At 34.4% G+C, this 15,779-nt stretch overlaps 1 protein-coding gene across 1 annotated transcript in view; it reads right to left on the bottom strand.

Moving 5' to 3' along the window:
- Positions 1 to 15,532, bottom strand: part of LOC140441271 (uncharacterized) — a 28,192-nt gene extending 12,660 nt beyond the window's left edge. The window contains exons 1-2 of the mRNA XM_072531884.1: positions 15,396 to 15,532; positions 5,617 to 5,710 (exon numbers count right to left, since the gene is read on the bottom strand). Of these exons, the coding sequence (XP_072387985.1) occupies positions 5,617 to 5,673 (57 nt within the window). The 5' untranslated portion in view covers positions 5,674 to 5,710; positions 15,396 to 15,532. The remainder of the gene's footprint in view (positions 1 to 5,616; positions 5,711 to 15,395) is intronic.
- Between the last annotated feature and the right edge of the window lie 247 nt (positions 15,533 to 15,779).

The raw sequence follows: 15,779 nt of genomic DNA on the forward strand, positions 1-15,779 counted from the left end.
GCAAGCTAGATTTAGCTCATCTACATTGAATATGGTTTAGTTGGTGTGGCCAAATTTATTTATTATTTCTTTTAATTTTTCTGCACAATTACGGCGACTTTTGAAACGGCAGAATCAACCGTTACTAGCTTTAAACTCTTCATCTTTAGCGACATTTCCAGGTACCTTTCTTGTGTCTCGAAAATCCGCTTAGCTTGAAAGCACACTATTTTCTAACCAATAGGATAATTTTTCATATTTACCTAATTATCACACCATAATTTTAACATTATTTCCATCTCGTCAATAACAGATTGACGAGTAGGAAGAATGGTTCAATTTAAAGATTGTGCACTTTTCACAGCTTGAAGAATTTTTTCTTTGCCCTTTATAATTGTTCTGGCCGTCGATTTGACAGACCAAACTTGGATGCTTATTCCCAAAATTTCTTTTTTGTACCAAAATTTTTAATTATATTAAGTTTAAATCGATGAAATTTGAAGATCGCTCAACTCAGGGTTCTCGTAAGTCGGGGTAGCGTAAGTCGAGGTATTATTGTATTTTATAACTACATATACTACTGAATCGATTTGGCGTATTTTGGTTTTGAAATATTTATTTAAAGTCTTAGGAAGGTCTAAGAGGTGCGAGAATATAATGAAATTATAAGAAGAAAAGTAAAAGCAACGGTTTTATTTTCCCATACAAACAGTTACATTATACCCTTATATAAAATGTTTTATTGGACACTGCCTCTACTTTACACTTTAAGTCTATTTATTTATTTAGTTTCGCTTAAACTCGAGAAAATATGATGAAATTAGAAGGAAAATGGTAAAAGCAGTTTTATTTTCCATACAAACAGTTATAACATACATAACATACTCTATACCATATACCATCTAATATCAACTTTTATTACTTGTATATGAACTGTTTAAAAAATGTGATTGTTACTCGAGAGTAAAATATTTTTATTTTTGACGGAATTATTTAGGTTTACAATCAAAAATAATTTTAAAATATTCAACATTGTTGATGTACAACAAAAAACGATTTTTCTCTGCAATAAAGTTAAAAATTTAAGTTTATGCAATTCAACAAGTTTATTATTTTGTGTATTTTTATCGTATAATTTAAGTTAGTAGTTAAGTTGTGCCAAATGTAGGCAACTTACAGTTATTCTAAACAATGCTAAAGCATTTCACTTACTATTTCCTTAAAGTAACGAATGAAATTTAATATTATTCAATATTAACATCTTAAATTCAAAGTGGTGATTCTGAATGAATTTCATTATTTATTAAAACTCGAGCAACACTGTTTTGGTGATGTTATAAATACAAATCTATAGACGATTATACAGTTTCAAAAATATAAACATTAAACCTGTAATTTATTGTTTCACGCAGTTTTATTTTGCATGTATTAGTAGTGAATAATTGTTAGTATATAGGCACTTCCAGTCTGTCAAAATGTAACTAACTTAGTAGGGGAAGGGTGGGCAAAGTGGATATGTTAAGGAATATTTTTTTTATCTTGAAGAAAATAAATAACAAATACACTATTATTAACATACGATATCCTTTGTACTTAGCAACATAAGGCAATTTTAATTGTTACTTTATCTCGGTAAATTTTTTAGATACATATTTTTTACCCCAACCCTACCAAATGGCCACTGTGCCCTGCGGGGTGGGGCAAACTGGCCATGAGGTGGCCACTTTGCCCGATGTAAAATACAAAATTTAAACTGAATGTATACTAAATGAGAGTGTATTTTCAAAATAAAAACATTATTGCCATCTTAGAAAAAGAAAGTTTCACACCGAGTTTATCTACAAACGTCACAAATAAAGTCATTGTCTTCTTCTTCACACCCAGCACAAGCTTCATGTGCCTGTCGTAAACAGCCCGAAATACTTTATCCATCCTTGATTTTGCCTTGAATTGGGATATAAGTCCCCGCAGAAAAGGCAATCGGTATCACTCACGTCGCTGTTCGAGTAAATAAAGCACGCTTCGATGATTTTGATTTCGTTTTCTGATTTCCTTTAAATTTTTATTTGCTTCCTTTATTCCTCCTGTTACTCTGCTTACCTTTTTTCAGTTCTAGCTTTATTTTCTTAAGTCTTTTCTTTTCTTCTTGTTATGCTTTTGCGGCTACTAGTTCATAAAAGCTACTTGTTCTTAAAAGGGCTTGAGGTTAAAACTGAAACTGTTGACACATCATTTTGTAGTCTAAATACACCTCTTTTAAGACGTTACTATCATTTGCCTGTATTATGAATGAAAGTGTGGTTGTAATAATTAATTTAGTGCACTTACCTTATATCAGGATGTTGAAAAACATGAAAATTTTCAATAACTTTTAAACAACTGACCAGAACAGCCTACGCCTTTAATTCATCTAAGAAATTGAGTTCAAATGAATGAGTTAACGGGCCCGTCCTGTGTGTCAACAACGTACTGTGCAGTAAAAACCAGTGGCCACTATGCCCACCCTTCCCCTACCTATACGTACTGTTTTAATTTTATTATTATTCTGCCGTCTGGTATTTTATATATTCTTAATGGCAATACGCCAATTAAAATTAAATTTTGTGTATTTTTACACTATTACTTCAGTATATTTTCGGTGGTAATTTTTAGATTATGTTTATTGTCATAAAATTCTATAAAATATTATAATAAAATAAAAAACAGGTAGATTTTACTTAGTTCATTTTTAAATTTATTTTTATTTTCTCTACCCTATGGTGTTACAGCCCAAATCGAACCTTGGTCTTCTTAAAACTATGCCTCTATCCTTGCCGGTCCCGCGCCGATCTTCTCCAGGTTCTCACGTCCAAAAAATTTTGCGCATCTGCTGCCACTTCCTCCTCTAACCTTCTCCGCGGTCTTTCTTTTGGTCTTGCGTCTGCATTTTACTATCTAGGGCTCTTTTTGGCAATCTTTCGGTCTCCATTCTCACTACAAGATCAGTCCATAGAAGTCTCTAAAGTTTTACCAATTCTGAGATCAGTGCCCCTTCGAACAGTTAGTAGATAAAGTACAACCATAAACAGAGTTTATGGTTGTACCTGAATCTCCATACTTCGTTTTCGTTAAGTCCAAATATCTTCCTTAGGACGTTTCTTTCGAAGATTTTCAGCTTTCGTTTTGTGTCTTCTGTCATCACCCATGTCTCGCATCCATAACATACTATTGGTCTGATAATAGTTTTGTAGACCCTGATTTTCGATCTATACTGTGTGTTTTTGGAGCGAAACATACGGATGAGTAAAAAGTAAGCTTCGTTTCCCTTAACTATTCTTCTTTGAATTTCTGGTTTTTATCTTGATTTTATTAAATATTTTTTTAAATTATTTTAAAGCATATCAATTATTATTTTTTGTAAAATGCCACGAAGAAAATCAAACCTTAACAATGCATGTAGCCAAGCCGCAAGACGTAAACAAATAAATTAAGATTAGAGAATGAGGTCAGAAGAGAACCGTGCACAAGAATCTCATGCGCATTGTGACCAATGTGTACGGCAGAATATATTAACACGAGAGCTGCACGTGAGCAGTATATAGCTACATCCAGAACACATGAACGAGAAAGACAGCGAATAAACCGCGCATTTTCACGTATATCATTTGTTCGTCTTGCATTTCAATATGTCCCAGATATCAAATTGTTCTGCGAATTTTAAAATTACTATTGGTGCAATGAACCTTGGACCATTAAAGCTTATAGACACGCCGTATGCTATACCCCCCCTTTCTAAGAGTGAAGCAAACATAAATTGCTTTGCGCAGCTATGCATGACGTCAGTTTATGGCAGAAAATGCTTATGGTAGAAATGCTTATAGGTATTTGCAAACTTTTTATAAGTGTTAAGTTCCAATTTAAAACTTTTTTTTAAATACATTATTTTTTTTTTAATTATCATATTATCTTTCAGTGCATTTAATTGTACGCAGCGACACAAAAAGGGGACAGGTATATCATTTAATGGGTAAAAAAATTCATAAATTAAACTTGGAAAACCTACCAGAAATTTAACACAAATTTAGCACCCAAAGTGTTTAAAACAGGTACGTAGTGTTTAAAATATACGTATTTAAATAAGCTATGAATTTTGAATAGGCTATGAATACGCTATTTGAATACGCTATGAATAACCGTCTCTGAAGAGCCCTTTTAGGGCGAAATACGTATAAGCGGATAAACAGACTGTACGTGAAATCAAATCTTAACTCTGTTTTTCTTTTATTCCGATTTACGCTGTACGAGTACTAGAAACCAATTCATTAAGGATTTGTGCTTAGTTGAGGAGATATGTTGCAATTTTTAGATTCCCCATGTTTTTAATAACATCTTTATCAACGTCTGTTTTACCTTGCAATTCTTAGAAGGCACAGATTAAAGCAAAAATCTGAATTTTGTTTCGATAATTAGTTTACGGATTTTAATATCAGATGTCGCTATTTGCATCTCTACGAAGCCATGTTAGAGTTGCTTCCTAAGATAGAAAAGATTTATTTTCACGTTCAGAGCGACTGTGAATAGCCGTCTCTAAAGAGCTCTTTTAGGGCGAAATACGTATAAATGGATACACAGACGTACTGTACGTGAAATCAAATCTTAACTGTCTTTTTTCCTTTTATTCCGATATACTCTGGACGAGTACTAACCAATTCGTTAAGGATTTTTAATTAGTTGAGGAGATATGTTGTGGAATGCAATTTTTAGATTCCCCATGTCTCTAATAACATCTTTATCAACGTCTGTTTTGATTTGCAATTCTTAGAAGGCAGAGATTAAAGCAAAAAATCTGAATTTGGTTTCGAAAATTAGTTTACGGATTCGTTAATTACTTTGCTAAATGATTTATCTTCCATATATTTTACAAAATATTGCAGTTTTATTAAAATCCATCTAAAATTAGGTAAATTTATTAGGGCTTTTCAAAAAAACCAATCTAACGTTGGAGTTAATGCCATATTGTGACGTCACTTGCGCAGAAGGTGTTTATTTCAACGATTCGGTACAAGGTGTGTCTATTAGTTTTAATGGTCTGAGCAATGAACACAGCATGCCAGTATTGTCATTGTCAGACAAGTTTCACAATAAAGCACTTGGCATCTGTGGCGCATCAGGAAAAGTTGTGTTACCATCTTTTACCAGAACCTTTAAAATTACTTATTACTGGTGATTCGCAAAATTGTTAGACGCGGGCGAATGGCACATGCAGTATTTAAGCTGTCATTGGACATTTGTAGCAAACCGAATGTAATGTGTTACATTAAAAAAAGAAGTGGAATGGTTGCAGTGATGCAAACCCGTTCAGTTATTATCTGGAATGAATGTACTATGATTAATAAACATTTACTCGAAGCATTAGATAGAAGTATGTAATTCTTACTACATGCTTCGTTTTAATCTTTTTCGACAGCGTTGCCAGACTTATGAGCGTTGCCCGACCACCGTATTATAGTACGAGTATATTTTCATAAATATAAATCGATACAAATGAGACGTCATAATTAAAATTGTACCGACATTAAGGACGATTACCTAGTCAAAATCATATATTACGAGGTTCATAAAATCACAAATACTTAATACACACAATCAAATTCTTACCTTCGATGTGACGCTCTTTTTCCGTAAGTTAGACCAACCCACATTATCAGGATCCATTGAATCGGCGGTTATTGACCTTGATCATTTGGATCAACTGTAATTAACAATATTGGTGTATTTATAAATGAAAACCAACAACTTATTATATTTATGTAAGATTTATATGCACCAAGGTGCGTTTTTTGTATTTCAGAAAGTCATCGAAACAGAATATTACAGGAACTAAATACTGCTTATTTTGGGGTAGTGAAGATGAAATCTCTTGCATGAAGCCAATGTTGGTGGCCAGGTATTGCTAAAGACATTGAAGCCTTGTAAAAAAACTGTTGTGTTTGTAATGAACACAAAAGCAATCCTAGTAAAGTACCGTTTTATCCATAGCAAACGCCTACAGCGCCATTTGAACGTGTCCATATGAATTTTGCAGGACCATTTATAAATAAGTATTTTTAATACTTTAAATGCATGTACTAGGTGGCCTGAAGTACATATAGTAAATGGTATGATAAGTAAAACTGCAATAAATTTGATAAGAAAGATCTTTATAACTTTCGGGATTTCGTTTTACTTAGTATCAGATAATGCTTAAACTTTTATTTAATACGAATTCAAAATATTTTTAAACGAAAATAGCATTTTGCATCAATTAAGTGTGCACCATATCGCCCTATCACGAACAGTTTAGCAGAGAGATATGTACAAACTGTCAAACAGTCTCTGTGCAATCTAAATTTTAATACAGGTGATAAAGAACTAAAATTAAATTAATTTTTATTCCAATTTCGAATTACACCTTATACTACTATAGGTTCTACTAAGCCCTTCAACCCTTACGTTCGGTCAAGCTTTTCGGTCAAGGTGATAGGTTTAAACCAAAATTTGTTTATGACAAACCTCAAGATGATAGTTACAGAGTTTTAAATTAGGGGGAAAGGGTGGAAGACAGAGATTGTATACATTCAGACAAATAAATATTTGGAAAGATAATAGAAAAACTGTGAAAACTACACTATATAATTAAATTAATGGTGGTGAATGCTGGAGACGACACATTGCCAGTTAAGAGCTATAGGGGAAGATACACCATTACAGCGGAAAAATAACGTTTTACCTTATGCACCTAGGGTTATAAACGAATATATTAAGAACCAATCAACTGCTCGTGAGTCAACGGCAAGTGGTGTTAACATCAATATACTCGAGGTACAATCAGAACCAATTGGTAATAAATCCCCTTCTCATAATCTAGGTGATCCAAGTATGATTTCCTCACCTTGCTCAGAGGTTAATTTGCGCTGCTATAAAAGAATAATGGTTGCTCCAAAAAGGTTGGATTTATAATTCTATTATAGTATTTTATTTTAAGTTAGGTTTATAATTGTAGAATGATATTATATTTTAGGGGGGGAAGACTGTTATATCTTCTATAACACTGCAAAGTTCCGACTTACAAATACGGAACATACAAAATATCATTCGCTGACATTCTATCACACAAAAGTGTGAATTACAAATTACGAGAATATTTATTTAATCCAAAGGCATCGACCACGATATCTGCAAAGTACATACGAACACAACATAGGTGGTTTTTCATTTTCCTGCCGTATTAACACAATATAAAATCACAATCTCTAGCACTTACCAAGAGATATAATAGAACTCGAACGATATCAGGGAAAACAAACATAAAATATGACGGAACTAGCATTTTAGCAAAAATCACACATTTATACTGTAAATAAATGAATCCCACTGTGATGTTTATTCTGTACATAATGTTAAAGCTGTTGACTGTGACATAAATATATAAATATTTGAACTATTTGCAAAAAGATATAAAAAAACATAATGTTTTCTTTATTTCTTTTAGTACTCTATTTTTTTTCCTCTATGAGAGACTTTGTAGCCATTCCTGAACTTTTTTTGGTCCATTGCTATTGTAAGAACGTTCTACATCTCTTAGTTTAAATTTATATCTTTTAAAACGTATTACAAGATGAATGACACATCGCTATAAAATGGATAGTTAATCTACCTGCAAATACTGGTTTATTCACTGGCAAAACATTTACTGCTGGTTTTTCTTAGCAGCATGGACCGGACTAAGTAACCAAGGTCACCAATCACGATTAATCTTCAATTTAGTTTGTTTGTCGGTGTTAACATTCTTTGCTATGATTATTTTATGGCAGTTTTAATTACATTATTAAATTATTTTTAAATAAAAACCTAGAGTTTTTAATTTGTTTTGGATATATATAACCATTAATATAAAAAATATACAATATGAGAGATATTTTTACCAATAATTCGATATATTGTACAACGAAGTTCTATAAGTAGAGATGTTCAAGAAATGAGAGCTTCAATTTCTTAAGCCCGGGATAGTTTTATTAGACTAAGAAGGCTTATTTCCGATTTATATCTTAATTTGCAGCTAACATTACACTTGTAAGATGTTATACATGGTCCATATTGCTCCAAGGGAGTCGAGATATGGGCGCAAGATACTGAGATGTTGATTTATCGTTGAATCTTTAAATTACCTCGGACTTCAGACTGTCATGTCGTATAGAGAAATTCCACAATGAATACGTAATGAGAGGGAATTCTGATCAGTAATAAAAACGAGAAAAATGAGATACTTATTTACAGGATTTGATCTCCAATGATTAAATATAGGAAAACAATTTTTGGAGCGGTTTGTGGAAACTGAACGTTGAGGTGAAGATATATTTTTGAGCTACAGAATATATTATACAAGCAAAAGTTCGGTGTAAAAGCTACAGTTACTACAATCAGTCACGATGAGCTTACACTATATATATATATATATATATATATATATATATATATATATATATAAACATATATCGGAAACTACTTACACGATATATAAGAAAATTATTTTATAAGGATTAAGTGGTTATGACGATCTTAAAAAAAATATTTTGAAATATGCCGGAAGTAAACAGCAAATTAATTAATTTAAATAGAACATCCTGTATATTATTGCATTTTTAGATTCTGCGTAAGATTCTCGACAAAACTTCTATGAGGTACCATAGGTCAAAACTTCATATATTTTGATTTATTTATCTTTTTCAAAAATTTTGATACATAGAGACAAACTTATAGAGAGTAAAGAGACGAAAGAGTGACAAGTTAGCTTCTATCAGAGATATGGGACACAATGATATGTAATTGTAAAAAATTTTATACACCACACTCTTATTGGACGATTGATGAACAGCTAATGAGGTAGATTGTTCCTGGAACTACGTCATAACTTCAGGAAACGCCTTCAATGACCGCCAAGTTACAATACTCAAAATTAATGTAAAAAAAATGTCAGATTTAATTTCTAATTTTAAGGAATACTGTCACAAAATAATAAATGCTAATATTTTTATAGTTTTTTTCTTCAGATGATTTTTTTATGTAACAAATATTATTATTGATGTTATTTGAAGAAGTGTCAGAGTATAGTTTCGTTGTTTAAAAAAAGAATGAATATACTGTTCCATTAAGGGGTTTTTCCGAAGTTTTCTTTAAGTGAGTACAATGGACAACTCGGCTGGGGAGAATCGACGTGGCTCAGACCACAAAAATTCTAACCGGCGACATGGCACCCAATAACATTCCATGAATTCAACGATCTTGGAGACCATGATGATCACGATCATGACCATGCTTTCTCGACTGACAGCCATCCACTCGGATGGCTGTCGAAGTTCCTGGAAGCTACAACCAGGCTCCAGATTGTACCTCCACATCTACGGTACCTTCCTCCTCAACGATACCTCACTCTTCACACCGGCCATGGCTCCATCGATGACCAGATCAACATCTCTACTACAGCCGGCCAATGAACCCTACCAGCTAAGCTTCAGATAGACGCATCCACCACCAGTATTTTCCAGAAGGGAAGACGAAGAGCCAGTCCTATTCCTGAATCTAGCCTAAGAACACATGCAGCACTGGTCAGGCTACATCATCGACCGATGCCTCCAAGGAAAAGCAGTCAGATAGGTCAAAACTGAGACCAACTGCAAGACTTCCTACTTAGAGTTCAGACAGGAAATGGTGAACACCTTCAGTGAGCCATCCATCCTGTCCTACTTGACATGACAATTCCTTAGCCAACAAGTCTGAAAGTTAACCTGAGGCTCCACAACTTCAGGTGTCCATGTTAAAGAGAGCTGTAACTAGCATCGAAGCTGACCACAAAGAAGAGAGACGGAGGCAACGGCAGCCAGCAAGAAGTAAGACCATCTACGACTGGAGGTCCAGAAATAACCAGAGGCAACAGTCACGATCAGACCCATCCAACCGAAGTAAGGTCCAGTCCATCCCATCAAACAAAAAATAACAACAGCTAAAATATCAACCATGAAAACGACAACAGGGGCACCAACTAAACATTACTGTTGATGTGGTGCCTCAACTGAATCCCATGGAGGAAAGGCTGCTCCGTACCAATCTAACATGACTAGAAGAAAGGATTGGTAACAGAAAAGTACGAGCTCTCATAGACACTGGTGCATCTGCCAATTTTATCAGTGTAGAACTCGTACACCCTAAAACCATCAACGGAGAGCCCCCGTCCAGTTGGCGAAACAGATCGGAAGTTCCGAAGTTCAGGAACAACCGAAGTCAACATCAACATCGAGGACGACCAGTGCACTGGAACTATCGTCGTTCTCCCATGATATAGCGCTGAGAGTGCCATGATTGAAACAGAAAAAAGTTCCGCTAGATAGGTATACCTAGAAGATATATGCACGTGGGAACTTCTAGCCGACAAACGATCTACTGGCAAATGCACACCCAAAGTAATAGCAGTAGACCACGCCCCACCATTTGGCCTTATAACCATAAGGCAAACTGGTGGAACAGTACAGTGACGTCTTCGATGACAAGCTGTGCTAACTGACAACCAAGCCCACCGAAATGAGAATACAACTCCGATAAACCGGTAGTCTGTAAGAGGTATAAATACTCGCAAGAAAAGCGAAAAATAATGTACCAGAAGGTTTAGGAGACGCTGTCGGCTGGTGTCATCCGACCAAGTAAATCACCATACAATAGCTCTGTGGTGATTGGGAAGAAGAAGGATGGCATCCCAAAGTTTTGTGTTGACTACCGTAAAACTAACAACAACACGGTAGACGAAGTATCCAGCATACCGATAATACACGACAGCATCAATGAGATCGGAAGCGTCAAGTTTCTCTCCTAAAGGGTAGATTTTGGCAGATCCCTCTACACAAAGAGTCTAAGTCGGTGACAGCGTTCAGCCTCCCTGACATTTCTGCTTATGAATTCACAGTCAAGTCGGACCTGAGTCCCTGAGACCGAGTGAAGAACGGACCCGCAGCTTTCTGTGACCACAGTCTTCGTCGGGTACATCGACAACTTTGTCAAGGTGTGCCAGGATGACATCATAGTCTACTCCATAGACTGGGCACATCCCCAGAAATAGCTCCACTTGATCCTGGAACATCTCCAAAGATAAAGGACCTTCAGACACCCAAAACGATGAAAGAACTCCGAGGCTTCATTGGCACCGCCAGCTGGCTCCGAGACTTGCAGGGTTCGCCGAACTAATCACTCCATTGACGAACCTCGCCGGGATAAAGAAGCTTAAATGGAACAACCAAGCTGCCCAAGCATTTCAAGCAGCGAAGACGGCCATCCAGGGTAAACTGGAATTAATTCGCCCAGACTTCAACCTGCCGTTCAATCTGCAAACGAACACGTCGAAGAAAGCAATGGGTGCAGTACTCTTTCCAAGCCAGCCAGGGCTATCAAAGAACTATATTACTGGCCCACTTTAACAAAGCAATAGGTCAGATCATGCCTAACATGTGCGACAACCAAGGCTTCAGCTAAACAACCGAAGGCACCAGTCACTCCCAGACTACCAACAATCCATGCAAGATAGTGTCCTTCGACATCCTGGTACCATACCCTGAAACCAGAGGAAGTCGCAAGCGATACGTGCTGTTGGCCACATAATGTCTCAGTAGCTGGAGTTCCGATGTACGTCAGCCAAGACAAGGGAGATCATCAGCTTCCTACATGATGAGATATGCCACCGACGGGTACGTCCAAAGGTCATCATTATCGACAACGTAGCCCAGTACAGAACCGACTTCTGGGAAAGATTTCTCACTAGGAATAATATTCAGACTGAGTTAAGTCCAATATACCACCAACAGGCTAACCGCGTGGAGAGGCGTGTCCAGGAGCTCAAAAAAGCCCTAAAAACAAGAGTGTTTTCAAACGAAGATCACACATCTCCGACATTTTAGTCTGAGGACATGAAGGAACCACGCCACGAAAGAAACACCTATCGAACTACTGCTTGGATACCGCCAAAGGAGGTCCGAGAAGACGGCTGCAGAAAAGAGAAAAGAGTCCAGTACAGAAAGAGTAGCAGCAGCCACCCAGAAGGCTACAGTCTACACCCGGAGCCCGAATCCAGAAGATGACCAAACCAGAACCTACCTGCCAGGACAACAAGTGCTCGTGAGAAACCACGTAAAGCGTAACTTTGGCGTTACGTGGACTAGTCCTCACACCATCCTCCAAGCAGTAAGAGATCTACGAGGTTCACCGGGACCAAAACGTCAACAGAACCATCCACGTCGACGATTTACGGCCTGTACCTCCAACGAGAGACACAGAACTACAGACCATGGAGGGTCCTGAGAACGAAGACGAAGACTCCAACCTGACAACTACTTAGATTCTCCACACGGAAGGGATGTTCCCGAAGCTACGTCAAATCTTCAAGAAACGCTTCCAATAACCACTAAGTTACAAAATTTTAAATTTATGTCAAAAAAATGTAAGATTTAATTTTTAATTTTACGGAAGACTGTCACAAAACAAGAAAAGCTAATATTTTCTAGTTATTTTGTTCATATAATTTTTTTGTTACAAATGTTATTATTGATGTTATTTAAAGAAGTATCATAGTATAGTTTAGTTGTTTAAAAAAATAATGAATATACCGTTCCATTAAGGTGGTTAACTTAACCACCCTGCCATAGTTGTAAAACCAGAAAAAGTGTATCGACGTTGATAGTAACGTAGTGTAACCAAGGAAATACAAAATAGGCTGTATAGACCAGGAGCTATCCATAGACATATAATATAAGATAGACTGATCGTTACAATACCAGCCCGTTCCCTCAGTGCGACAGAGGAAATTGACGCAACGCAGTCCCTGCATTTCCTTCGAATTTGACAGGTGTATCGACCAACTGACCTAAATGACCAATGAGAAGGTCACGTGGTTATTGTACAGAGATGTAGGAAGTGCAGGGACATCTGGCTAGATCACAGCAGAACAACCCTCCTAGAAGAATCCTTATGTCACAACCTGTGGGAAGTAGAAGTAGGGTTAGGCCAAAACTCAGATGGAGAGATGGTATAGATGAAGATGGTAAAAAAATAGGCGCAGCAAACTGGCAACAGTTGGAATGGATAGAACTGACTGACGTAATAGACTTGGGAAGGTCGAGGCTCTTTTATAGGGCTGTAGCACCAATGATGATGATGCAGGGAGTGCCCTGCGTCAGTTTTCTCTGTATTGCAACAGACTGACTTATTGCAACAGTCAGTATATCTTGTATTATATGTCTATGGTATCTGTCTTGGGTTACGTGAATCGTAATCCTAGTGTTTTGCTTTAATCGCTTTGAAACATTATTAGTAACGAAAATTTAACTATGCGTACACTTCAAAAGGTGGGTCAAATTTTTTGTTAAACAATTTGTGGGAAAAATTCAATGTTTTTCTCCTTTTCGTTGCTATATCTCTGAGTCTATACATTTTAGAAAAACATTGTAACAACAAATAGTTTTACATTTAATCTCGTGTAAGTCAAAATTAATTGCAAATTGAAAAATTAATAATTATTATTGTAAAATAAGCAAAAACAATTTAAAAATGGTCAAAAATCAATGTTTTTCAATAATTTTTTCAGGTATTTGGGAGCCACATACAACTTTCAAAGTTTACCCAGAAAATCTGTGATATAAAAAAAGTATACCAAAGTTTAGCACAATCGATTACGTAGTCTTTTCAAACTAATTTTGCAATCAAAAATTTTGAAAAATATGTTAATAATTTTCAAATTTTTTCTGAGCCAACACAAAAAATTTAAAAAAATTGTTTTTTTTTAAATATAAAAGGACATTTAAGCTTTTGAAAAAAAGTAAACCATTGAAATCAGTTAAATAGAAGAGCCTAGCGATGTTCTTAAACAACTGTACAATTATTAAGCTAAATTATTAGAAGAAGCGTATTTTAAGAGAAAAAACATTAAGATTGGTCAATTAGTTCCGAAGTTAAGAACAAAAACGACTTAACAAGTAATCGATCTTGGATTTACTAAATTATTTTTTTATCGCAGTTTATTTATAAAATTAATATTTTCTTTAAAATTAATGATTACAAGTAAATAAATTTAATTTAATTGATAAAAAAATAATACAGTTAACATTGAAATTTTTTTTCAATATTTACAAATACGTGCTTGGCAACTAACATTGATATTGTAACATTAACAACCAAAAAAAAGGACGTTGTTTTGCAAATGCGTATTCAATTATACGTAAAAATATAGAAAGTAACTAATTATAGTCTATTAAAACTATAATATTTAAATGTTTTAACTCACGGAGCCTCAGTTTAAAAAATGATCACAATTGGTCCACTATAAGCAGAGATAATTGAAATTTTTCTATCATCACCACTGATTCTCGTAGATTTTTCGGTAGTTTTAAATCAACATTTTAACCAAGTTGCACAAAATAAAAAAGGTAAAAATTTATATCTATTAGGTACCTACAGGGCACAACAAAGGTATTTGTTTAAAAAAAAATAGATCTTAAACCTTTGTATTATTCTATTGTTGTAAATGCCGTTCAAATTTGTTCGATCATAACTTCGAAACTAATTGACCAATCTTAATGTTTTTTTTTTCTTAAAATACGCGTCTTTTGCTGAACCTTCGACGTATGTTTAGAACGAAAATGTTGATTAAAAATTTAATAAGTTATTGTGTTTGTTTATTAGCTTAAAAATTTTAGAGTTGTTAAAAAAATCCCTAGGTTTTCCTATTCAAATTATTTCAATTAGTATACCTTTATTTGACAGCTTAAATACTAGTTTATACCTAAAAAAATCTTTTTGCAAAATTATTTTGCAAAGACTACTTTATCAATTGAGCTGAAATTTTGTATAGTTAGTTCTTTTTTATATTTTAAGAACTGTCTGAGTTAATTATGAAAGTTCTATGTGACTCATTAAAACCTGAAACAATTATTGAAAAAACATTTATTTTTGACCCTTTTTAAATTGTTTTTGCGAATTTTTCAATAATAATAATTATTTTTTTAACTTGCAATCAATTTTGTCTTATAGGAAATTTAATTGTAAAACTGTTTTGTTGTTACATTTTTTTTTAAATGTATAGTTGCCTAAATATAGCAACGAAAAGGAAAACATTGAATTTTTCTCATTTTTTTTTATAAATTGTTTTGTAAAAAAAATTAGCCCACCTTTTAAAGTTAAAGTTTTAAAGTTAAATTATCATTTTTACAAATATCACCTGGACTAATATGCAAAATATAAATACAAAATATGCTATAATAATTTACTAATTTGAATACTGCTATTTATAACCGGCACCGCCATCATCTTAATTTATTTTTATAACCTCATTTTTTAGAATATGTGAAGAAATTGTGAGTACTTACGTCTATGTCTTATTAAATTTACTATTATTATTGAATATCCAAAGTCATAGTATAATTAAAAATTTAGAACACCATTATCATATTCCATTATTTAAGCGTTTAAAAAAAACTACTATAAACACAATGTTCACTCTCAATTTAATAAACAAGACTGAATGCAGAAGCAGAATGTGTGTTATGGAATGAATCAATGAACGGATGCGGCGCTGATATCATAATATTTTCAGAGAAAGTGACCAGGACTGTATTAGCGCAATTAACCCCTTCGCTACCAGGATTAAAGATGAGTTGCACGGTATTTCAGATTTAGGGAAAAAAACAATTTTTTTTAAAACATTGTTTTGCGTGGTCTGTTGAAATTGTTGGTGCCTTGGAGAGCATTTT

The sequence above is a fragment of the Diabrotica undecimpunctata genome, chromosome 5 (genome assembly GCF_040954645.1).
Source record: "Diabrotica undecimpunctata isolate CICGRU chromosome 5, icDiaUnde3, whole genome shotgun sequence".
NCBI lineage: Eukaryota > Metazoa > Arthropoda > Insecta > Coleoptera > Chrysomelidae > Diabrotica > Diabrotica undecimpunctata.